The sequence below is a fragment of the Entelurus aequoreus genome, linkage group LG04 (assembly GCF_033978785.1).
Source record: "Entelurus aequoreus isolate RoL-2023_Sb linkage group LG04, RoL_Eaeq_v1.1, whole genome shotgun sequence".
In the NCBI taxonomy this organism is placed as follows: Eukaryota; Metazoa; Chordata; class Actinopteri; order Syngnathiformes; family Syngnathidae; genus Entelurus; species Entelurus aequoreus.
Window position 1 is genome coordinate 1,761,438 of NC_084734.1, and position 25,144 is coordinate 1,786,581.

A 25,144-nucleotide genomic window follows, 5' to 3' on the forward strand; every position below is an offset into this window, starting at 1 on the left:
TACATGAAAGTTCGTAGTATATACTACATGTAGTATTGGCTACATGAAAGTTCGTAGTATATACTACATGTAGTATTGGCTACATGAAAGTTCTTAGTATATACTACATGTAGTATTGGCTACATGAAAGTTCGTAGTATATACTACATGTAGTATTGACTACATGAAAGTTCTTAGTATATACTACATGTAGTATTGGCTACATGAAAGTTCGTAGTATATACTACATGTAGTATTGGCTACATGAAAGTTCGTAGTATATACTACATGTAGTATTGGCTACATGAAAGTTCGTAGTATATACTACATGTAGTATTGGCTACATTAAAGTTCGTAGTATATACTACATGTAGTATTGGCTACATGAAAGTTCGTAGTATATACTACATGTAGTATTGGCTACATGAAAGTTCTTAGTATATACTACATGTAGTATTGGCTACATGAAAGTTCGTAGTATATACTACATGTAGTATTGGCTACATGAAAGTTCGTAGTATATACTACATGTAGTATTGGCTACATGAAAGTTCGTAGTATATACTACATGTAGTATTGGCTACATGAAAGTTCGTAGTATATACTACATGTAGTATTGGCTACATTAAAGTTCGTAGTATATACTACATGTAGTATTGGCTACATTAAAGTTCGTAGTATATACTACATGTAGTATTGGCTACATGAAAGTTCTTAGTATATACTACATGTAGTATTGGCTACATGAAAGTTCTTAGTATATACTACATGTAGTATTGGCTACATGAAAGTTCTTAGTATATACTACATGTAGTATTGGCTACATGAAAGTTCGTAGTATATACTACATGTAGTATTGGCTACATGAAAGTTCGTAGTATATACTACATGTAGTATTGGCTACATGAAAGTTCTTAGTATATACTACATGTAGTATTGGCTACATGAAAGTTCGTAGTATATACTACATGTAGTATTGGCTACATGAAAGTTCGTAGTATATACTACATGTAGTATTGGCTACATGAAAGTTCTTAGTATATACTACATGTAGTATTGGCTACATGAAAGTTCCTAGTATATACTACATGTAGTATTGGCTACATGAAAGTTCATAGTATATACTACATGTAGTATTGGCTACATGAAAGTTCGTAGTATATACTACATGTAGTATTGGCTACATGAAAGTTCGTAGTATATACTACATGTACTATTGGCTATATGAAAGTTCGTAGTATATACTACATGTAGTATTGGCTACATGAAAGTTCTTAGTATATACTACATGTAGTATTGGCTACATGAAAGTTCGTAGTATATACTACATGTAGTATTGGCTACATGAAAGTTCTTAGTATATACTACATGTAGTATTGGCTACATGAAAGTTCGTAGTATATACTACATGTAGTATTGGCTACATGAAAGTTCCTAGTATATACTACATGTAGTATTGGCTACATGAAAGTTCCTAGTATATACTACATGTAGTATTGGCTACATGAAAGTTCGTAGTATATACTACATGTAGTATTGGCTACATGAAAGTTCGTAGTATATACTACATGTAGTATTGGCTACATGAAAGTTCGTAGTATATACTACATGTAGTATTGGCTACATGAAAGTCACCTTGCCATAAGTCCGACTTCTTACACAAGTTCCATCAATAGTTTGTGAATATGATGTCTGCTGGATTTGTAGTCTAGAACTATTCTGCGATGAGGTGGCGACTTGTCCAGGGTGTACCCAGCCTTCCGCCCGATTGTAGCTGAGATAGGCTCCAGCGCCCCCCGCGACCCCGAAGGGAATAAGCGGTAGAAAATGGATGGATGGATGGAACTATTCAACGAGTGGCCCATGTCAAATCTGGCCTGGGACTGACACCAGACCAGCCACTGAGTTCAGTTCAAAACCTAGAAGAGACTGACTGAGGAACTCTGAGCAGTGTAAACCGAGTGGCAGACACTAGCAATGACATTTCAACCTCCTGAAGTCCGCATGTGAAATGTTCACCTTTGAAACATTCATTCAGACAGCATACTAGGTTAGATTACTCAGTGTTTGACCTTTGCCAGAGCTGAGGCGTACTCCTCCAAAGAACTCATTGATCTAGAGACACATACTAGGTTAGATTACTCAGTGTTTGACCTTTGCCAGAGCTGAGGCGTACTCCTCCAAAGAACTCATTGATCTAGAGACACATACTAGGTTAGATTACTCAGTGTTTGACCTTTGCCAGAGCTGAGGCGTACTCCTCCAAAGAACTCATTGATCTAGAGACACATACTAGGTTAGATTACTCAGTGTTTGACCTTTGCCAGAGCTGAGGCGTACTCCTCCAAAGAACTCATTGATCTAGAGACACTTACTAGGTTAGATTACTCAGTGTTTGACCTTTGCCAGAGCTGAGGCGTACTCCTCCAAGGAACTCATTGATCTAGAGACACATACTAGGTTAGATTACTCAGTGTTTGACCTTTGCCAGAGCTGAGGCGTACTCCTCCAAAGAACTCATTGATCTAGAGACACTTACTAGGTTAGATTACTCAGTGTTTGACCTTTGCCAGAGCTGAGGCGTACTCCTCCAAGGAACTCATTGATCTAGAGACACATACTAGGTTAGATTACTCAGTGTTTGACCTTTGCCAGAGCTGAGGCGTACTCCTCCAAAGAACTCATTGATCTAGAGACACATACTAGGTTAGATTACTCAGTGTTTGACCTTTGCCAGAGCTGAGGAGTACTCCTCCAAGGAACTCATTGATCTAGAGACACATACTAGGTTAGATTACTCAGTGTTTGACCTTTGCCACAGCTGAGGCGTACTCCTCCAAGGAACTCATTGCTCAGCATGGGCTCTCGGTCCCACACGGTCAGTTCCAGACACATGGTCTTCAGCTGCTCCAGCGCCAGGTCCTTGTACACAAAGGTGTGGCTGTAGTGGGGGTTCAGGTTCCTCTTCACCACTGGTGTCTTTCTCTTGGTGGTCTTTGACTTAGAAGGGAACAAGTACCTGCAGCAGCACCAAAAAACGAGTTCAACCTGGAAGCTCTCCCGGGATGACGGCTTCATATCTGGCTCACCCTTTTACAAAGCTATCTGATGTGCCGCCGCCTCCTTTCATGGCCATCAGGTTCCTTGCCTCTTTAATTAGGATATGCAGCTCGCCGCCTTCCACAGCCACTGTCTTCTTGCCTAACCAGGAGACAGACATTTAGTCGTCACACATTACAATCACTTCCCCACATAGCCTTACCTTTCATTTTCTCCCTGACTGGCGCTTTATGTGTGACATACTTTAAGGAAATCACCAGCTCTGCTTTGGATTGGCTAAAGGCGGAGGCTGGTACAGAGCAGGGAGCCTTCAAGTGAAACAAAACATTATATTACAACATACATTTATTATTAATAGCCCTAATAACCTAGTCATCACTGTCAACACAGGTGAGTACCACCAAGTATCCATCACCCTAGAACAGGGGTCGGCAACCCGCGGCTCCGGAGCCGCATGCGGCTCCTTGACCATTCTGATGCGGCTCAGCTACATACATGCCGACCCCCCCGATTTTCCCAGGAGACTTATGGATCTCAGTGTCTCTCATAGATTACTCCCAGGGAAAAACTAATCCTATTTACACTCTAATTACTAAATAAAGGGCATGCCCTATTTGCACTGCAGTAATTGTCCTCTATAGCATTTACATACAGCGTGCCAGTCCAGCCACATGTTGCATGTTGTTATTACTTGCACACACAGGAGACAGCAAAGCATACTTACTCATCAGCCACACAGCTTACACTGACGGTAGCCGTATCAAACAACTTTAACATTGTTACGTTATAAATATGCGCCACACTGTGAACCCACACCAAAAAAGAATGAAAAACACATTTCTGGAGAACATCCCACCGTAACACAACATAAACACAACACAACCATTACCCAGAATCCCATGCAGCCCTAACTCTTCCGGTCTACACCGCTACCACCAAATCCCCCCACACATCAACCCCCCCCCCCTCTCCGTGCGTTGGTTGAGCGGAAGAGTTAGGGCTGCATGGGATTCTGGGTATTGGTACCGTCAGTGTAAGATGTGTGGCTGCTGATGTAGTACGCCTTGCTGTCACTTACGTGAGCAAGCTGAAATTGCATTCTACGTGTGGTCGAGCAGGTACACTGTTAGGGCAGACTGTAGAGGGCGCCAAATGCAGTGTCATCACGCTCTGATATTCGGGAGTCTCCCGGGAAAAATGAGAGGGTTGGCAAGTATGACGCTATCAAGCGCCATTCATTCAAAACTCGCGGGCTGCACTAACATCAAATTTCCACATTAAAGTGCGTGCCGGTGCGTGTGTCGGAGACCCCTGGTTAACATAGCACAAAGCATTTAAGCTTTGTATGCGGTGTTTTTCATTTTAAATTAAAAAAAATTTTTTGTGGCTCCCATTACTTTCTTTAATTTGTGAAACTTGCCAAAATGGCTCTTTGAGTGGTAAAGGTTGCCGACCCCTGCCCTAGAAAAAAGGATCATTTAAATATTGTACAACTGTACTGAGTGTTAATATAAAGAGGCCCTCCATCTGCATGTTTATCCAGGTTTGTAGTGCTTCACTTCCTTATACACCATGCCCACTTTAGGGCTGGACTACAGATGTCCGATAATGGCTTTTTTGCCGATATCCGATATTGTTCAACTCTTAATTACCGATTCCGATATCAACAGACACCGATATATACAGTCGTGGAATTAACACATTATTATGCCTAATTTTGTTGTGATGCCCCGCTGGGTATTTGTTCTGTTGTGTTACGGTGCGGATGTTCTCCCGAAATGTGTTTGTCATTCTTGTTTGGTGTGGGTTCACAGTGTGGCGCATATTTGTAACAGTGTTAAACTTGTTTATACGGCCACCCTCAGTGTGACCTGTATGGCTGTTGACCAAGTATGCTTGGCATTCACTTGTGTGTGTGAAAAGCCGTAGGTATTATGTGACTGGGCCGGCACGCAAAGGCAGTGCCTTTAAGGTTTATTGGCGCTCTGTACTTCTCCCTACGTCCGTGTACACAGCGGCCTTTTTAAAAAGTCATACATTTTACTTTTTCAAACCGATACCGATAATTTCCGATATTACATTTTAAAGCATTTATCGGCATCTCTAATTAGGAGTATTCATTGTACCACCAAAACTACCGTATTTTTCGGAGTATAAGTCGCTCCGGAGTATAAGTCGCACCCACCGGCCGAAAATGCATAATAAAGAAGGAAAAAAACATGTAAGTCGCACTGGAGTATAAGTCGCAATTTTTTGGGGACATTTTATTTGATAAAAGCCAACAGCAAGAATAGACATTTGAAAGTCAATTTCAAATGTCTAAAGCAGGGGTCACCAACGCGGTGCCCGCGGGCACCAGGTAGCCCGTAAGGACCAGATGAGTAGCCCGCTGGCCTGTTCTAAAAATAGCTCAAATAGCAGCACTTACCAGTGAGCTGCCTCTATTTTTTAAATGTTATTTATTTACTAGCAAGCTGGTCTCGCTTTGCTCGACATTTTTAATTCTAAGAGAGACAAAACTCAAATAGAATTTGAAAATCCAAGAAAATATTTTAAAGACTTGGTCTTCACTTGTTTAAATGAAGTGAAGTGAAGTGAATTATATTTATATAGCGCTTTTCTCTAGTGACTCAAAGCGCTTTACATAGTGAAAACCCAATAAATTCATTTTTTTTTTTACTTTGCTTCTTATAACTTTCAGAAAGACAATTTTAGAGAAAAAAATACAACCTTAAAAATGATTTCAGGATTTTTAAACACATATACCTTTTTACCTTTTAAATTCCTTCCTCTTATTTCCTGACAATTTAAATCAATGTTCAAGTAAAAAACATTTTTAATTGTAAAGAAAAATAAATCAATTTTAATTTAATTCTTCATTTTAGCTTCTGTTTTTTCGACGAAGAATATTTGTGAAATATTTCTTTAAACTTATTATGATTAAAATGCAAAAAAATTATTCTGGCAAATCTAGAAAATCTGTAGAATCAAATTTAAATCTTATTTCAAAGTCTTTTGAATTTCTTTTAAAATGTTTGTTCTGGAAAATCTAGAAGAAATAATGATTTGTCTTTGTTAGAAATATAGCTTGGTCCAATTTGTTATATATTCTAACAAAGTGCAGATTGGATTTTAACCTATTTAAAACATGTCATCAACATTCTAAAATTAATCTTAATCAGGAAAAATTACTAATGATGTTCCATAAATTATTTTTTAATTTTTTTCAAAAAGATTCGAATTAGCTAGTTTTTCTTTTCTTTTTTTTCGGTTGAATTTAGAATTTTAAAGAGTCGAAATTGAAGATAAACTATGTTTCAAAATTTGTCATTTTTTTCGTGTTTCCTCCTCTTTTAAACCGTTCAATTAAGTGTAAATATCATTAATTATTAATAATAACATAGAGTTAAAGGTAAATTGAGCAAATTGGCTATTTCTGGCAATTTATTTAAGTGTGTATCAAACTGGTAGCCCTTCGCATTAATCAGTACCCAAGAAGTAGCTCTTGCTTTCAAAAAGGTTGGTGACCCCTGGTCTAAAGAATAGTGAACAACAGGCTGAATAAGTGTACGTTATAACCAACTGAGAACGTGCCTGGTATGTTAACGTAGTGTGTTTCAACCTTTTTTGAGCTAAGGCACATTTTTTGCGTTGAAAAAATGCGGAGGTACACCACTAGCACAAATCATTAAAAAACGAAACTCAGTTGACAGCAAAGAGTCGTTGTCGCAATTGTTGGATACGAATTTAAACCATAACCAAGCATGCATCAATATAGCTCTTGTCTCAAAGTAGGTGTATTGTCACCACCTGTCACATCACACCCTGACTTATTTGGACTTTTTTGCTGTTTTCCTGTGTGGAGTGTTTTAGTTCTTGTCTTGCACTCCTATTTTGGTGGCTTTTTCCTCTTTTTTTTGGTATTTTCCTTTGGCTGTTTCATGTCTTCCTTTGAGCGATATTTCCCGCATCTACTTTGTTTTAGCAATAAAGAATATTTCAGTTGTTTTTATCCTTCTTTGTGGGGACTTTGTTGATTGTCGTGTCATGTTCAGATGTACTTTGTCTTATCTCCACAGTAAGTCTTTGCTGTCGTCCAGCATTCTGTTTTTGTTTACTTTGTAGCACAGTTCAGTTTTAGTTTTGTTCTGCATAGCCTTCCCTAAGCTTCAATGCCTTTTCTTAGAGGCACTCGCCTTTTGTTTATTTTTGGTTTAAGCATTAGACACCTTTTTTTTTTACCTGCACACTGCCTCCCGCTGTTTCCGACATTAGAGTGTCCGCCCTGAGATGGGTAGGTTGTGAGTTCAAACCCCGGCCGGGTCATACCAAAGACTATAAAAATGGGACCCATCACCTCCCTGCTTGGCACTCAGCATCAAGGGTTGGAATTGGGGGTTAAATCACCAAAAATGATTCCTGGGCGCGGCTACGCTGCTGCCCACTGCTCCCCTCACCTCCCAGGGGGTGAGCAAGGGGATGGGTCAAATGCAGAGGACAAATTTCACCACACCTAGTGTGTGTGTGACAATCATTGGTACTTTAACTTTAACTGAACTTAATCTAGAAAGCAATTAGCTACCGGCTGCCACCTACTGATATGGAAGAGTATTACACGGTTACTCTGCCGAGCTCTACACTGCAAAAACTGAAATCTAAGTAAGATGAAATATCTCAAATAAGGGTGATATTTGCTTATTTTCTGTCTGATAAGATACTTCTTCTCACTAAGCAGATTTTATGTTAGAGTGTTTTACTTGTTTTAAGTGTTTTGGTCCTAAATGGTCTCAGTAAGATATTACAGCTTGTTGCTGAGATTTGATGACCTATATTGAGTAAAACATGCTTCAAACTAGAATATCAAATGTTGTGTCATCAACACTCACAAGTATAAAACTACTTTTTTAAAGTAATCATTTCTTACTTCAAGCATGAAAAAAAAATCATGATGCCGAGTGCATATCATGATGTCAAGATAATGGCACTAACATATTTTTCAACATATTGAGCAGAAAGGTCTCTTTTTTTTTTCTACCAAGAAAAGTGCACTTGTTATTAGTGAGAATATACTTATTTTAAGGTATTTTTGGGTTCTTCTGAGACCAATCTGTTAGCGGTTCCAAGAGTAAACTCAAATCAAGGGAGATCATCATTCAGTCACTATGCAACACATAGCTGGAATAAACTTCCTGAAGATGTCAGACTCTCCCCAACTCTCACTACTTTTAAAACTAGACTGAAGACTTTTATGTTCACCTTAGCTTTCAGCTAAATCTTTTAATCTTTTAACTTTTAACGTCTGCACTGTTTTTATTTTTATTGTCTGCATTTTAATTTTGCTTTTATTTTCTTTCATTTCACTTTGTTGTCTGTGAAGCACTTTGAGTCTGCCTTGTGTATGAAAAGCGCTATACAAATAAAGTTGCCTTGCCTTGCCTTGCCTTGCCTTCATTGTGGTTAGCTATTTTTACTTGTTTTGGAAAGTCTTGACAAGCCGAATTTTCTTGTTCTATTGGCAGATAATTTTGCTTAGTTCAAATAAAATACCCCTCATTTTATTGATTTTGTTCTTGTTTTTGAACACTGACTTTTTGCTGTGTAGACAGCACCAACACTCAACAACAACACATCATTTTCAGACTATATTTACTGGTTTGCATGAAATATTTTCACGGCACACCAGACTGTATCTGTGCCGCGGCACAGTGGTTGAAAAACACTGTGTTAACGTAACGTATTATGGCAAAAGTCATTCAAATAACTATAACATATAGAACATGCTATACGTTTACCAAACAATCTGTCACTCCTAATCGCTAAATCCCATGAAATCTTATACGTCTAGTCTCTTACGGGAATGAGATCAATAATATTATTGGATATTTTACGGTAATGTGTTCATCATTTCACACATAAGTCGCTCCTGAGTATAAGTCTCACCCCCGGCCAAACTGTGAAAAAAAACTGCGACTTATGGTCCGAAAAATACGGTAAACTTTAATTATAGTGTAAAAAACAAACCTGGATATTAGTTAGTCATCAATAAAGCACAAGTAAAATAATAATAGAAATAATACATTTAAATAATAAAATAACAAAAACATTCAGTTTTTCCATTTTAATTGCTTTTATTCAGGTATTTTCTTTACCTTTTACACTCATTTTACCACCATAGAGTGTGTTTTTTTGTGTAAAACTACATTTAATAAAACGTTTGTTAATTAAATGCAAAAACCCTCACATTTGCTGGTGCAATACCATGAAATATTTTCACGGCACACCAGACTGTATCCCGCGGCACGCTAGTGGTTGAAAAACACTGTGTTAACGTAACATATTATGGTAAAAGTCATTCAAATATCTATAACATATAGAACAGGGGTCACCAACGCGGTGCCCGCGGGCACCAGGTAGCCCGTAAGGACCAGATGAGTAGCCCGCCGGCCTGTTCTAAAAATAGCTCAAATAGCAGCACTTACCAGTGAGCTGCCTCTATTTTTTCAATTTTATGTATTTACTAGCAAGCTGGTCTCGCTTTGCCCGAAATTTTTAATTCTAAGAGAGACAAAACTCAAATAGAATTTGAAAATCCAAGAAAATATTTTAAAGACTTGGTCTTCACTTGTTTAAATAAATTCATTATTTTTTTTACTTTGCTTCTTATAACTTTCAGAAAGACAATTTTAGAGAAAAAATACAACCTTAAAAATGATTTTAGGATTTTTAAACACATATACCTTTTTACCTTTTAAATTCCTTCCTCTTATTTCCTGACAATTTAAATCAATGTTCAAGTAAATGTATTTTTTTTATTGTAAAGAATAATAAATACATTTTAATTTAATTATTCATTTTAGCTTCTGTTTTTTCGACGAAGAATATTTGTAAAATATTTCTTCAAACTTATTATGATTAAAATTCAAAAAAATTATTCCGGCAAATCTAGAAAATCTGTAGAATCAAATTTAAATCTTATTTCAAAGTCTTTTGAATTTCTTTTAAAATGTTTGTTCTGGAAAATCTAGAAGAAATAATGATTAGTCTTTGTTAGAAATATAGCTTGGTCCAATTTGTTATATATTCTAACAAAGTGTAGATTGGATTTTAACCTATTTAAAACATGTCATCAAAATTCTAAAATTAATCTTAATCAGGAAAAATTACTAATGATGTTCCATAAATTATTTTTTAAAGTTTTTCTCTTCTTTTTTTCCGTTGAATTTTGAATTTTAAAGAGTCGAAATTGAAGATAAACTGTTTAAAAATTTAATTGTAATTTTTTTGGTGTTTTCTCCTCTTTTAAACCGTTCAATTAAGTGTAAATATCATTAATTATTAATAATAACATAGAGTTAAAGGTAAAATGAGCAAATTGGCTACTTCTGGCAATTTATTTAAGTGTGTATCAAACTGGTAGCCCTTCGCATTAATCAGTACCCAAGAAGTAGCTCTTGCTTTCAAAAAGGTTGGTGACCCCTGATATAGAACATGCTATACGTTTACCAAACAATCTGTCACTCCTAATCGCTAAATCCCATGAAATCTTATACGTCTAGTCTCTTACGTGACTGAGCTAAATAATATTATTGGATATTTTACGCTAATGTGTTCATAATTTCACACATAAGTCGCTCCTGAGTATAAGTCGCACCCCCGGCCAAACTGTGAAAAAAACTGCGACTTATGGTCCGAAAATTACGGTAAACTTTAATTATAGTGTAAAAAACAAACCTGGATATTAGTTACCGTAATTTCCGGACTATAAGCCGCTACTTTTTCCCCTCGTTCTGGTCCCTGCGGCTTATACAAGGGTGCGGCTTATACAAGGGTGCGGCTTATTTACGGCCTGTTCTTCTCCGACACCGACGAAGAGGATTTCGGTGGTTTTAGTACGCAGGAGGAAGACGATGACACAATGATTAAAGACTGACTTTTCATATACCGGTAGGCTGGTTATTTTGATAACGTACATGCGAGCACTTTGTATTACTTTGCAGCGTTGTATTATTTGTACTCTGCACGAATGCTGTTCGCCATGTCAAAGATGTGAATGTTCGATTGAATGATTGAAAGATTTATAGTTAATAATTGGGACGCTTTGCGTTCCCAAACAGTCATCTCTGTCCCGACAATCCCCTCCGTGGTAGCAGGAACCCCTATATACTACGCTAATTACACATCAAAACCCTGCGGCTTATAGTCGGGTGCGGCTTATATATGGAGCAATCTGTATTTTCCCCTAAATTTAGCTGGTGCGGCTTATAGTCAGGTGCGGCTTATAGTCCGGAAATTACGGTAGTCATCAATAAAGCACAAGTAAAATAATAATAGAAATAAAACATTTAAATAATAAAATAACAAAAACATTCAGTTTTTCCATTTTAATTGCTTTTATTCAGGTATTTTCTTTACCTTTTACACTCATTTTACCACCATAGAGTGTGCCACTACTACCGACCACGCAGTCTGAGAGTTTATATATCAATGATGAAATCTTAACATTGCAACACATGCCAATACGGCCGGGTTAACTTATAAAGTGACATTTTAAATTTCCCGGGAAATATCCGGCTGAAACATCGCGGTATGATGACGTATGCGCGTGACGAAGTCCGAGTAACGGAAGTTATGGTACCCCGTAGAATCCTATACAAAAAGCTCTGTTTTCATTTCATAATTCCACAGTATTCTGGACTTCTTTTGCAATTTTTTTAATGAACAATGAAGGCTGCAAAGAAGACAGTTGTAGGTGGGATCGGTGTATTAGCAGCGGACTACAGCAACACAACCAGGAGGACTTTGTTGGAGCGCTAGCCGGGCTAGCCGTGCTAGCCGCGCTAGCCGCCCTAGCCGCCGACTTCACCTAGACTTCCTACGTCTCCGGGCCGCCAAACGCATCGGGTGAAGTCCTTCGTCCTTCTGCCGATCGCTGGAACGCAGGTGAGCACGGGTGTTGATGAGCAAATGAGGGCTGGCTGGCGTAGGTGGAGAGCTAATGTTTTTAGCATAGCTCTGTGCGGTCCGGTTGCTAAGTTAGCTTCAATGGCGTCGTTAGCACAGCATTGTTAACCTTCGCCAGCCTGGAAAGCATTAACCGTGTATTTACATGTCCACGGTTTAATAGTATTGTTGATTTTCTATCTATACTTCCAGTCAGGGGTTTATTTCTTTTGTTTCTATATGCAGTTAAAGCACGATGCTATCACGTTAGCTCGTAGCTAAAGCATTTCGCCGATGTATTGTCGTGGAGATAAAAGGCACTGAATGTCCATTTCGCGTTCTCGACTCTCATTTTCAAGAGGATATAGTATCCCAGGTGGTTTAAAATACAAATCTGTGATCTACAATAGAAAAAGGAGAGTGTGGAATCCAATGAGCCAGCTTGTACCTAAGTTACGGTCAGAGCGAAAAAAGATACGTCCATCACTGCCTCTCAAGTCCTTCACTGTAACGTTCCTCATCTACGAATCTTTCATCCTCGCTCAAATTAATGGGGTAATCATCACTTCCTCGGTCCGAATCTCTCTCGCTCCATTGTAAACAACGGGGAATTGTGAGGAATACTAGCTCCTGTGACGTCACGCTACTTCCGCTACAGGCAAGGCTTTTTTTTATCAGCGAGCAAAAGTTGCGAACTTTATCGTCGATTTTCTCTACTAAATCCTTTCAGCAAAAATATGGCAATATCGCGAAATGATCAAGTATGACACATAGAATGGATCTGCTATTCCCGTTTGAATAAAAAAAAATCATTTCAGTAGGCCTTTAATAAAACGTTTGTTAATTAAATGCAAAAACCCTCACATTTGCTGGCGCAATACAATTTTGACCAGTATTTTAGATCAAAGCATAATAATTGTGTAAATGTTTGTACTTTTTTTTTAAAACATTTTTAAAGATTAAGATGAAAGATACCAATGATTGTCACACACACACACTAGATGTGGTGAAATGTGTCCTCTGCATTTGACCCATCCCCTTGGGGAGCAGTGGGCAGCAGCGGCGCCGCGCCCGGGAATCATTTTGGTGATTTAACCCCCAACTCCAACCCTTTGTTGCTGAGTGCCAAGCAGGGAGGTTATGGCTCCCATTTTTATAGTCTTTGGTATGACTCGGCTGGGATTTGAACTCCAACCTACCGACACTCTAACCCAGGGGTCAGCAACCTTTTTGAAAGCAAGAGCTACTTCTTGGGTACTGATTAATGCGAAGGGCTACCAGTTTGATACACACTTAAATAAATTGCCAGAAATAGCCAATTTGCTCAATTTACCTTTAACTCTATGTTATTATTAATAATGAATGATATTTACACTTAATTGAACGGTTTAAAAGAGGAGAAAACACGAAAAAAATGACAATTAAATTTTGAAACATAGTTTGTCTTCAATTTCGACTCTTTAAAATTCAAAATTAAACCGAATAAAAGAAGAGAAAAACTTAAAAAAATAATTTATGGAACATCATTAGTAATTTTTCCTGATTAAGATTAATTTTAGAATTTTGATGACATGTTTTAAATAGGTTAAAATCCAATCTACACTTTGTTAGAATATATAACAAATTGGACCAAGCTATATTTCTAACAAAGACAAATGACTATATTTTCTAGATTTTCCAAAACAAAAATTAAAAAAAAAAATTCAAAAGACTTTGAAATAAGATTTCAATTTGATTCTACAGATTTTCTGGATTTTCCAGAATATTTTTTTTGAATTTTAATCATAATAAGTTTGAAGAAATATTTCACGAATATTCTTCGTCGGAAAAAACAGAAGCTAAAATGAAGAATTAAATTAAAATGTAATTATTATTCTTTACAATAAAATTTTTTTTTTACTTGAACATTGATTTAAATTGTCAGGAAAGAAAAGGAAGGAATTTAAAAGGTAAAAAGGTATATGTGTTTAAAAATCCTAAAATAATTTTTAAGGTTGTATTTTTTCTCTAAAATTGTCTTTCTGAAAGTTATAAGAAGCAAAGTAAAAAAAATGAATGAATTTATTTAAACAAGTGAAGACCAAGTCTTTAAAATATTTTCTTGGATTTTCAAATTCTATTTGAGTTTTGTCTCTCTTAGAATTAAAAATGTCGGGCAAAGCGAGACCAGCTTGCTAGTAAATAAATACAATTTAAAAAATAGAGGCAGCTCACTGGTAAGTGCTGCTATTTGAGCTATTTCTAGAACAGGCCAGCGGGCTACTCATCTGGTCCTTACGGGCTACCTGGTGCCCGCGGGCACCGCGTTGGTGACCCCTGCTTTAGACATTTAATTTGATAGCACAGTCAGACCAGATGATACTTTTTGTTGAGTTGAGTGATTACTGATTAGACATACTAACTAGCGCTGTGTCAAATAAAAAGTAGTAACCATGGTGACACCCCAAACTTTTAGTAGATGTGTATTTTCCCCACTCTTTCACTCGTCATCTGCTTCACCGGAATTTGCGTGTAAGTTGTGTGGCCCGTTCATCTTTTTCCCCCCCCATTATTTTTATAATCGTGAGACGCCATAATCGAAATTTAAATTTAAATTTGTACAGCAGTTGTGAATTCTAAAGACACTACTTGTAACCTTTCATTATATTGGACTGGATGTCGGACAACGCAGCATAAAAGACGATTCCTTTTTCAAAACTCCTAACGTGACAAAATCATGTTGTTCGTAAATAATTGCTGGTAGGGTTAGGGTGAGGCCACAGAAAAAAAGGATGAGATATTTCTTAGCTTCAGTGATCACCATTGTGTGAAAATGGCTGTTGTGTCTCTCCACGTCATGGGACAGGTAGTAAGTCTCGCTCGGCACCACCTGTTGGTTTGCATGTATAAGTCTCCACACACTAAATATAACACCACCTGTTGGTTTGCATGTATAAGTCTCCACACACTAAATAGAACACCACCTGTTGGTTTGCATGTATAAGTCTCCACACACTAAATAGAACACCACCTGTTGGTTTGCATGTATAAGTCTCCACACACTAAATATAACACCACCTGTTGGTTTGCATGTATAAGTCTCCACACCCACACACTAAATATAACACCACCTGTTGGTTTGCATGTATAAGTCTCCACACACTAAATACAACACCACCTGTTGGTTTGCATGTATAAGTCTCCACACACTAAATACAACACCACCTGTTGGTTTGCATGTATAAGTCTCCACACACTAAATAGAACACCACCTGTTGGTTTGCATGTATAAGTCTCCACACACTAAATAGAACACCACCTGTTGGTTTGCATGTATAAGTCTCCACACACTAAATATAACACCACCTGTTGGTTTGCATGTATAAGTCTCCACACACTAAATATAACACCACCTGTTGGTTTGCATGTATAAGTCTCCACACCCACACACTAAATATAACACCACCTGTTGGTTTGCATGTATAAGTCTCCACACACTAAATACAACACCACCTGTTGGTTTGCATGTATAAGTCTCCACACACTAAATACAACACCACCTGTTGGTTTGCATGTATAAGTCTCCACACACTAAATACAACACCACCTGTTCGTTTGCATGTAAAGTCTCCACACACTAAATACAACACCACCTGTTCGTTTGCATGTATAAGTCTCCACACACTAAATATACCACCACCTGTTGGTTTGCATGTATAAGTCTCCACACACTAAATAGAACACCACCTGTTGGTTTGCATGTATAAGTCTCCACACACTAAATAGAACACCACCTGTTGGTTTGCATGTATAAGTCTCCACACACTAAATATAACACCACCTGTTGGTTTGCATGTATAAGTCTCCACACACTAAATATAACACCACCTGTTGGTTTGCATGTATAAGTCTCCACACACTAAATATAACACCACCTGTTGGTTTGCATGTATAAGTCTCCACACACTAAATATAACACCACCTGTTGGTTTGCATGTATAAGTCTCCACACACTAAATATAACACCACCTGTTGGTTTGCATGTATAAGTCTCCACACTAAATATAACACCACCTGTTGGTTTGCATGTATAAGTCTCCACACACTAAATATAACACCACCTGTTGGTTTGCATGTATAAGTCTCCACACCCACACACTAAATATAACACCACCTGTTGGTTTGCATGTATAAGTCTCCACACACTAAATATAACACCACCTGTTGGTTTGCATGTATAAGTCTCCACACCCACACACTAAATATAACACCACCTGTTGGTTTGCATGTATAAGTCTCCACACACTAAATACAACACCACCTGTTGGTTTGCATGTATAAGTCTCCACACACTAAATACAACACCACCTGTTCGTTTGCATGTAAAGTCTCCACACACTAAATAGAACACCACCTGTTGGTTTGCATGTATAAGTCTCCACACACTAAATAGAACACCACCTGTTGGTTTGCATGTATAAGTCTCCACACTAAATATAACACCACCTGTTGGTTTGCATGTATAAGTCTCCACACACTAAATATAACACCACCTGTTGGTTTGCATGTATAAGTCTCCACACACTAAATATAACACCACCTGTTGGTTTGCATGTATAAGTCTCCACACCCACACACTAAATATAACACCACCTGTTGGTTTGCATGTATAAGTCTCCACACCCACACACTAAATATAACACCACCTGTTGGTTTGCATGTATAAGTCTCCACACCCACACACTAAATATAACACCACCTGTTGGTTTGCATGTATAAGTCTCCACACCCACACACTAAATATAACACCACCTGTTGGTTTGCATGTATAAGTCTCCACACCCACACACTAAATATAACACCACCTGTTGGTTTGCATGTATAAGTCTCCACACACTAAATATAACACCACCTGTTGGTTTGCATGTATAAGTCTCCACACCCACACACTAAATATAACACCACCTGTTGGTTTGCATGTATAAGTCTCCACACACTAAATACAACACCACCTGTTGGTTTGCATGTATAAGTCTCCACACACTAAATACAACACCACCTGTTCGTTTGCATGTAAAGTCTCCACACACTAAATATAACACCACCTGTTGGTTTGCATGTATAAGTCTCCACACACTAAATAGAACACCACCTGTTGGTTTGCATGTATAAGTCTCCACACTAAATATAACACCACCTGTTGGTTTGCATGTATAAGTCTCCACACACTAAATATAACACCACCTGTTGGTTTGCATGTATAAGTCTCCACACACTAAATATAACACCACCTGTTGGTTTGCATGTATAAGTCTCCACACCCACACACTAAATATAACACCACCTGTTGGTTTGCATGTATAAGTCTCCACACCCACACACTAAATATAACACCACCTGTTGGTTTGCATGTATAAGTCTCCACACCCACACACTAAATATAACACCACCTGTTGGTTTGCATGTATAAGTCTCCACACCCACACACTAAATATAACACCACCTGTTGGTTTGCATGTATAAGTCTCCACACCCACACACTAAATATAACACCACCTGTTGGTTTGCATGTATAAGTCTCCACACCCACACACTAAATATAACACCACCTGTTGGTTTGCATGTATAAGTCTCCACACACACACACTAAATATAACACCACCTGTTGGTTTGCATGTATAAGTCTCCACACCCACACACTAAATATAACACCACCTGTTGGTTTGCATGTATACGTCTCCACACCCACACACTAAATATAACACCACCTGTTGGTTTGCATGTATAAGTCTCCACACCCACACACTAAATATAACACCACCTGTCTTTTCCAGATTGTTTCTTGCAGAGAGAAAAAAAGACCCTCTTATATTTAGGTAAGTAAGGTAATTACATTCATGGGATACCTGTGACCATTTGTAAAACGGTGCATCCAGAAAGTACTTGTTTTACACATTTTCTCATGTTACAGCCTATTTCCAAAATGGGATACATTTATTTTTGTCCTCAAAATTCTACAGACAATACCCCCCGCGACACCCAAAAGGGACAAGCGGTAGAAAATAGATGGATGGATGGATAAAAAAACCCCCCAAAAAACACATTATACAGCACATTGCCACAAACTTGGCACACCTATCTTTGGACACCTTCAACCATTCCTCTTTGCAGCACCTCTCAAGCTCCATCAGGTTGGATGGGAAGGTTTTCATCCAGGATGTCTATGTACATTGCTGCCTTCATCTTTCCCTCTATCCCGATATCCGATATGCCGATATTGTCCAACTCTTTAATTACCGATACCGATATCAACCGATATATACAGTCGTGGAATTAACACATTATTATGCCTAATTTGGACAACCGGGTATGGTGAAGATAAGGTACTTTTTAAACAAATTAGTAAAATAAGATAAATAAATTAAAAACATTTCCTTGAATAAAAAAGAAAGTACAACAATATAAAAACAGTTACATAGAAACTAGTAATGAATGAAAATGAGTAAAATTAAGTGTTAAAGGTTAGTACTATTAGTGGAGCAGCAGCACGCACAATCATGTGTGCTTACGGACTGTATCCCTTGCAGACTGTATTGATATATATTGATATTATCGGCCGATAAATGCGTTAAAATGTAATATCGGAAATTATCGGTATCGGTTTTTTTATTATCTGTATCGTTTTGTTTTTTTTGTTTGTTTTTTTTAAAAATTAAATCAACATAAAAAACACAAGATACACTTACAATTAGTGCACCAACCCAAAAAACCTCCCTCCCCCATTTCTTTCTGTTATCAATATTCTGGTTCCTACATTATATATCAATATATATCAATACAGTCTGCAAGGGATACAGTCCGTAAGCACACATGATTGTGCGTGCTGCTGCTCCACTAATAGTACTAACCTTTAACAGTTAATTTTACAAATTTTCATTCATTACTAGTTTCTATGTAACTGTTTTTATATTGTTTTACTTTCTTTTTTATTCAAGAAAATGTTTTTAATTTATTTATCTTATTTTATTTGATTCATTTTTTTAAAAAAGTGCCTTATCTTCACCATACCTGGTTGTCCAAATTAGGCATAATAATGTGTTAATTCCACGAATGTATATATCGGTTGATATCGGTATCGGTAATTAAAGAGTTGGACAATATCGGAATATCGGATATCGGCAAAAAGCCATTATCGGACATCCCTATATATAATGTAGGAAGCAGAATATTAATAACAGAAAGAAACAACCCTTTTGTGTGAATGAGTGTAAATGGGGGAGGGAGGTTTTTTGGGTTGGTGCACTAATTGTAAGTGTATCTTGTGTTTTTATGTTGATTTAATAAAAAAAACCACAAAAAAAAACGATACTGATAATAAAAAAACCGATACCGAAAATTTCCGATATTACATTTTAACGCATTTATCGGCCGATAACCGATATTATCAGGCCGATATTATTGGACATCCCTAATTATATATCAATATATATCAATACAGTCTGGAAGGGATACAGTCCGTAAGCACACATGATTGTGCGTGCTGCTGCTCCACTAATACTACTAACCTTTAACAGTTAATTTTACAAATTTTCATTCATTACTAGTTTCTATGTAACTGTTTTTATATTGTTGTACTTTCTTTTTTATTCAAGAAAATGTTTTTAATTTATTTATCTTATTTTATTTGATTCATTTTTTTAAAAAGTGCCTTATCTTCACCATACCTGGTTGTCCAAATTAGGCATAATAATGTGTTAATTCCACGACTGCATATATCGGTTGATATCGGTATTGGTAATTAAAGAGTTGGACAATATCGGAATATCGGATATCGGCAAAAAGCCGTTATCGGACATCCCTATGTATAATGTAGGAAGCAGAATATTAATAACGGAAAGAAACAACCCTTTTGTGTGAATGAGTGTGAATGGGGGGAGGGAGGTTTTTTGGGTTGGTGCACTAATTGTAAGTGTATCTTGTGTTTTTTATGTTGATTTAATAAAAAAAAAAAAAAAAAAAAAAAACCCGATACTGATAATAAAAAAACTGATACCGATAATTTCCGATATTACATTTTAACGCATTTATCTCTAGTTGAAGGTGTGCCAAGTTTGTGGCATGGTGTTCAAAAAGACTTGAGGTGTAATTGCTGCCAAACGTGCATCAAGAAACGCTGTGAATACTTATCTACATTCTTTAGTTGACAATTGCTATCTAAAAAAAAACCTTTTTCACAATGTCATTACTGGGTATTGTTTGTGGAATTTGGAGGACAAAAATGAATGTATTTCATTTTGGAATACGGCTGTAACATCCATAAAATGTTTTAAAAAAAAGTCAAGCGCTGTGAATACTTTTAGATGCCATGTACATAAGCTAAATTGTGGAGCAGAGGTCTGCGTTCCTAAAGGTGTACCCTGGTCATGAGTGCCATGCGTTCCTCCTGCGGGGCGTCCAGGTCGTAGCAGTCCAGAGCCATCTCCACCTCCCCCAGGAAAGGGTTGCGGCTCAGGCGGCCGTGGTGCCACACCGAGAGCAGCATGGACCGGGTGAACAGCTGAGATCGGCCAATGGAGTACTAAGAAGATGCAGAGGAGCGAAATGACTATTCTCCATCACTAGAAGTGTTGTTACGGCGCTTCATTCAAGCCCACTCAGGACCAGAGTCAACATTGACAAGAGCGACTGTAATCTGCAAAGTCAACAAAGTAGGTGCGGCGACTACGAGTCTCCTGAACGAGTCACCTTGAATGTTTCGTTGTAGACGGGGTCACAGGTGTGCCTCTTGATGGTGGTCTTCCTTTTGCTCATACGGGATTTGTCCGGGAGGAGGTAACATTTGACGTAACTGAAAAACAATCAAGAAAACATTTGTTGACATGTGCGGCACAATCAGGGCCGGCCCGTGGCATAGGCCGTATAGGCAAATGCTAAGGGTGCCGTCCATCAGGGGGCGCCACGCCAGTGCCACAAATGTTGGAGGAAAAAAAAAAAAAAGTTGGTACTATTATTTCTAAATACATAAAATAATCCCACGTTAATTAAAATGCAAAGTAAAGCCTATTTAATATAAATATTATTTGTTACAACATTACGCCGCCCCTCCCCCGGCACGGTGCGCCCCCTCCCTTCCCGTATCATGACTCTTTTTGGACGGCACCACATCAAAAAAATCAACACAAGATGTCAAAACGGCCAAAACTGTCAGGTGCCCAGGGAAGAAAAAAGAGAAAAGAAGAGGAGAAACGAGAAAAAGACAGAGGTAGCAGGCAGGTAACGTTAGCCTACATGAAATTATTTGTCTGTTACAGAATGTGATAGCAACCTGGCTTTTTAGCATTAAGCTAATGTTACATGATTCGGCAATTGCTAATCAATAAATAGCTAGTTCTATTTTAACGTCGGGTTAATATTGTGGAGGGGGCTAAATTGTTATGGAAAATAATAATGTAACGTTAGGTAATTACAGTACTCCCTGGTGTACAGTCATTTGTAAGTCATTCTAGTTAATGCAATATTAAAAAGCACAAATAGAGAACTCTGTAGGATCCCCTTTTTTTGTAATATAGTTGTTAAACTCATACTGGTTTGATATCTTGTTTTGTGCAGTGCCTTATTTATATTGTATTTTTAATTTATTTTATGCAACTTGTTGACATGTTTTATTTTGTGTTTATGTATGTAAAAAATATTGTATTTCATATATTCATTTTTTATTTTTTGTATTCATTTATTTATCCATATTTTTTTTAATCTTGTTAACTATTCTGATTGTTAATTTGCTTTCTTTAAGTAAAAAAAAAAGGTCAAAGACAAAGCTATTCGGTTTCTTGTGAGTATATACACTTCACTGCCGATGTGGGGGGGCGCCACCTAACCTGTGAGTATATACACTTCACTGCCGATGTGGGGGGGCGCCACCTAAAATCTTGCCTAGGGCGCCAGATTGGTTAGGGCCGGGCCTGGGCACAATAAATACAGGGGCAGATTATGCTACGCTAACATCACTAGAGAGTTAGCATGGAGTTGGGCTGTCCCACGGATACTTTTTTAGTATCAGCAGAAGACTTCAAAACTGACAAACTCAAAGAGAAATTAAATTTGCAAGCAGCGCTGAATGGACCCGGCCACCCTTATCAGGAGCCACCATCCAACATTCCCAAAGATTAGAGCATGTGGAAGGAAGTTGTGACGTCAATATCCATGTCACGTACATACCTTTAAGCATCACATCAGTTAATATCAATATCCATGTCACTTACATACCTTTAAGCCTCACATCAGTTAATATCAATATCCATGTCACGTACATACCTTTAAGCCTCACATCAGTTAATATCAATATCCATGTCACGTACATACCTTTAAGCCTCACATCAGTTAATATCAATATCCATGTCACTTACATACCTTTAAGCCTCACATCAGTTAATATCAATATCCATGTCACTTACATACCTTTAAGCCTCACATCAGTTAATATCAATATCCATATCACTTACATACCTTTAAGCATCACATCAGTTAATATCAATATCCATGTCACGTACATACCTTTAAGCCTCACATCAGTTAATATCAATATCCATATCACTTACATACCTTTAAGCCTCACATCAGTTAATATCAATATCCATGTCACTTACATACCTTTAAGCCTCACATCAGTTAATATCAATATCCATGTCACTTACATACCTTTAAGCCTCACATCAGTTAATATCAATATCCATGTCACTTACATACCTTTAAGCATCACATCAGTTAATATCAATATCCATGTCACTTACATACCTTTAAGCATCACATCGGTTAATATCAATATCCATGTCACTTACATACCTTTAAGCCTCACATCAGTTAATATCAATATCCATGTCACTTACATACCTTTAAGCCTCACATCAGTTAATATCAATATCCATGTCACTTACATACCTTTAAGCCTCACATCAGTTAATATCAATATCCATATCACTTACATACCTTTAAGCATCACATCAGTTAATATCAATATCCATGTCACGTACATACCTTTAAGCCTCACATCAGTTAATATCAATATCCATATCACTTACATACCTTTAAGCCTCACATCAGTTAATATCAATATCCATGTCACTTACATACCTTTAAGCCTCACATCAGTTAATATCAATATCCATGTCACTTACATACCTTTAAGCATCACATCAGTTAATATCAATATCCATGTCACTTACATACCTTTAAGCATCACATCAGTTAATATCAATATCCATGTCACTTACATACCTTTAAGCATCACATCAGTTAATATCAATATCCATGTCACTTACATACCTTTAAGCATCACATCAGTTAATATCAATATCCATGTCACTTACATACCTTTAAGCATCACATCAGTTAATATCAATATCCATGTCACTTACATACCTTTAAGCCTGGCATCAGTTAATATCAATATCCATGTCACTTACATACCTTTAAGCCTGGCATCAGTTAATATCATAATCCATGTCACTTACATACCTTTAAGCCTGGCATCAGTTAATATCAATATCCATGTCACTTACATACCTTTAAGCATCACATCAGTTAATATCAATATCCATGTCACTTACATACCTTTAAGCCTCACATCAGTTAATATCAATATCCATGTCACTTACATACCTTTAAGCCTGGCATCAGTTAATATCATAATCCATGTCACTTACATACCTTTAAGCCTGGCATCAGTTAATATCAATATCCATGTCACTTACATACCTTTAAGCCTCACATCAGTTAATATCAATATCCATGTCACTTACATACCTTTAAGCCTGGCATCAGTTAATATCAATATCCATGTCACTTACATACCTTTAAGCCTCACATCAGTTAATATCAATATCCATGTCACTTACATACCTTTAAGCATCACATCAGTTAATATCAATATCCATGTCACTTACATACCTTTAAGCCTCACATCAGTTAATATCAATATCCATGTCACTTACATACCTTTAAGCCTCACATCAGTTAATATCAATATCCATGTCACTTACATACCTTTAAGCCTCACATCAGTTAATATCAATATCCATGTCACTTACATACCTTTAAGCCTCACATCAGTTAATATCAATATCCATGTCACTTACATACCTTTAAGCATCACATCAGTTAATATCAATATCCATGTCACTTACATACCTTTAAGCCTCACATCAGTTAATATCAATATCCATGTCACTTACATACCTTTAAGCCTCACATCAGTTAATATCAATATCCATGTCACTTACATACCTTTAAGCATCACATCAGTTAATATCAATATCCATGTCACTTACATACCTTTAAGCATCACATCAGTTAATATCAATATCCATGTCACTTACATACCTTTAAGCCTGGCATCAGTTAATATCAATATCCATGTCACGTACATACCTTTAAGCATCACATCAGTTAATATCAATATCCATGTCACTTACATACCTTTAAGCATCACATCAGTTAATATCAATATCCATGTCACTTACATACCTTTAAGCCTCACATCAGTTAATATCAATATCCATGTCACTTACATACCTTTAAGCATCACATCAGTTAATATCAATATCCATGTCACTTACATACCTTTAAGCATCACATCAGTTAATATCAATATCCATGTCACTTACATACCTTTAAGCATCACATCAGTTAATATCAATATCCATGTCACTTACATACCTTTAAGCCTCACATCAGTTAATATCAATATCCATGTCACTTACATACCTTTAAGCATCACATCAGTTAATATCAATATCCATGTCACTTACATACCTTTAAGCCTCACATCAGTTAATATCAATATCCATGTCACTTACATACCTTTAAGCCTCACATCAGTTAATATCAATATCCATGTCACTTACATACCTTTAAGCATCACATCAGTTAATATCAATATCCATGTCACTTACATACCTTTAAGCCTGGCATCAGTTTGGAAAAAAGCTGATCATTTCAAGTCAAGTAATGACAGTTTGATAGTTGATGGCGAGGAGCAGTTTGTTCCCTACAGGCTCCGCCCAATCACAAACCGGTACCGGTTCATCTACAACCTGAAGGCGTCATCATCATCAATTGAATCAAATGTGATCCAGTTCTGAATTTGGCGAGCCGAGTTCCAAACGTTGAAAATTTGGCGCCATGCCAC

The 25,144-nt window shown here is 37.2% G+C and overlaps 1 protein-coding gene across 4 annotated transcripts in view; it reads right to left on the minus strand.

Annotated features, from left to right (window-relative positions):
• Nucleotides 1–25,144, minus strand: part of sytl4 (synaptotagmin-like 4) — a 61,972-nt gene that overhangs the window by 2,028 nt on the left and 34,800 nt on the right. For 3 of the 4 annotated variants that reach the window (XM_062043995.1, XM_062043993.1, XM_062043994.1), the window contains exons 14-19: nucleotides 20,704–20,806; nucleotides 20,375–20,536; nucleotides 14,780–14,848; nucleotides 3,242–3,347; nucleotides 3,069–3,180; nucleotides 2,790–2,998 (exon numbers count right to left, since the gene is read on the minus strand). In XM_062043995.1, coding sequence (XP_061899979.1) covers nucleotides 2,790–2,998; nucleotides 3,069–3,180; nucleotides 3,242–3,347; nucleotides 14,780–14,848; nucleotides 20,375–20,536; nucleotides 20,704–20,806 — 761 coding nt within the window. The remainder of the gene's footprint in view (nucleotides 1–2,789; nucleotides 2,999–3,068; nucleotides 3,181–3,241; nucleotides 3,348–14,779; nucleotides 14,849–20,374; nucleotides 20,537–20,703; nucleotides 20,807–25,144) is intronic. The other variant, XM_062043996.1, reaches the window with a different exon arrangement.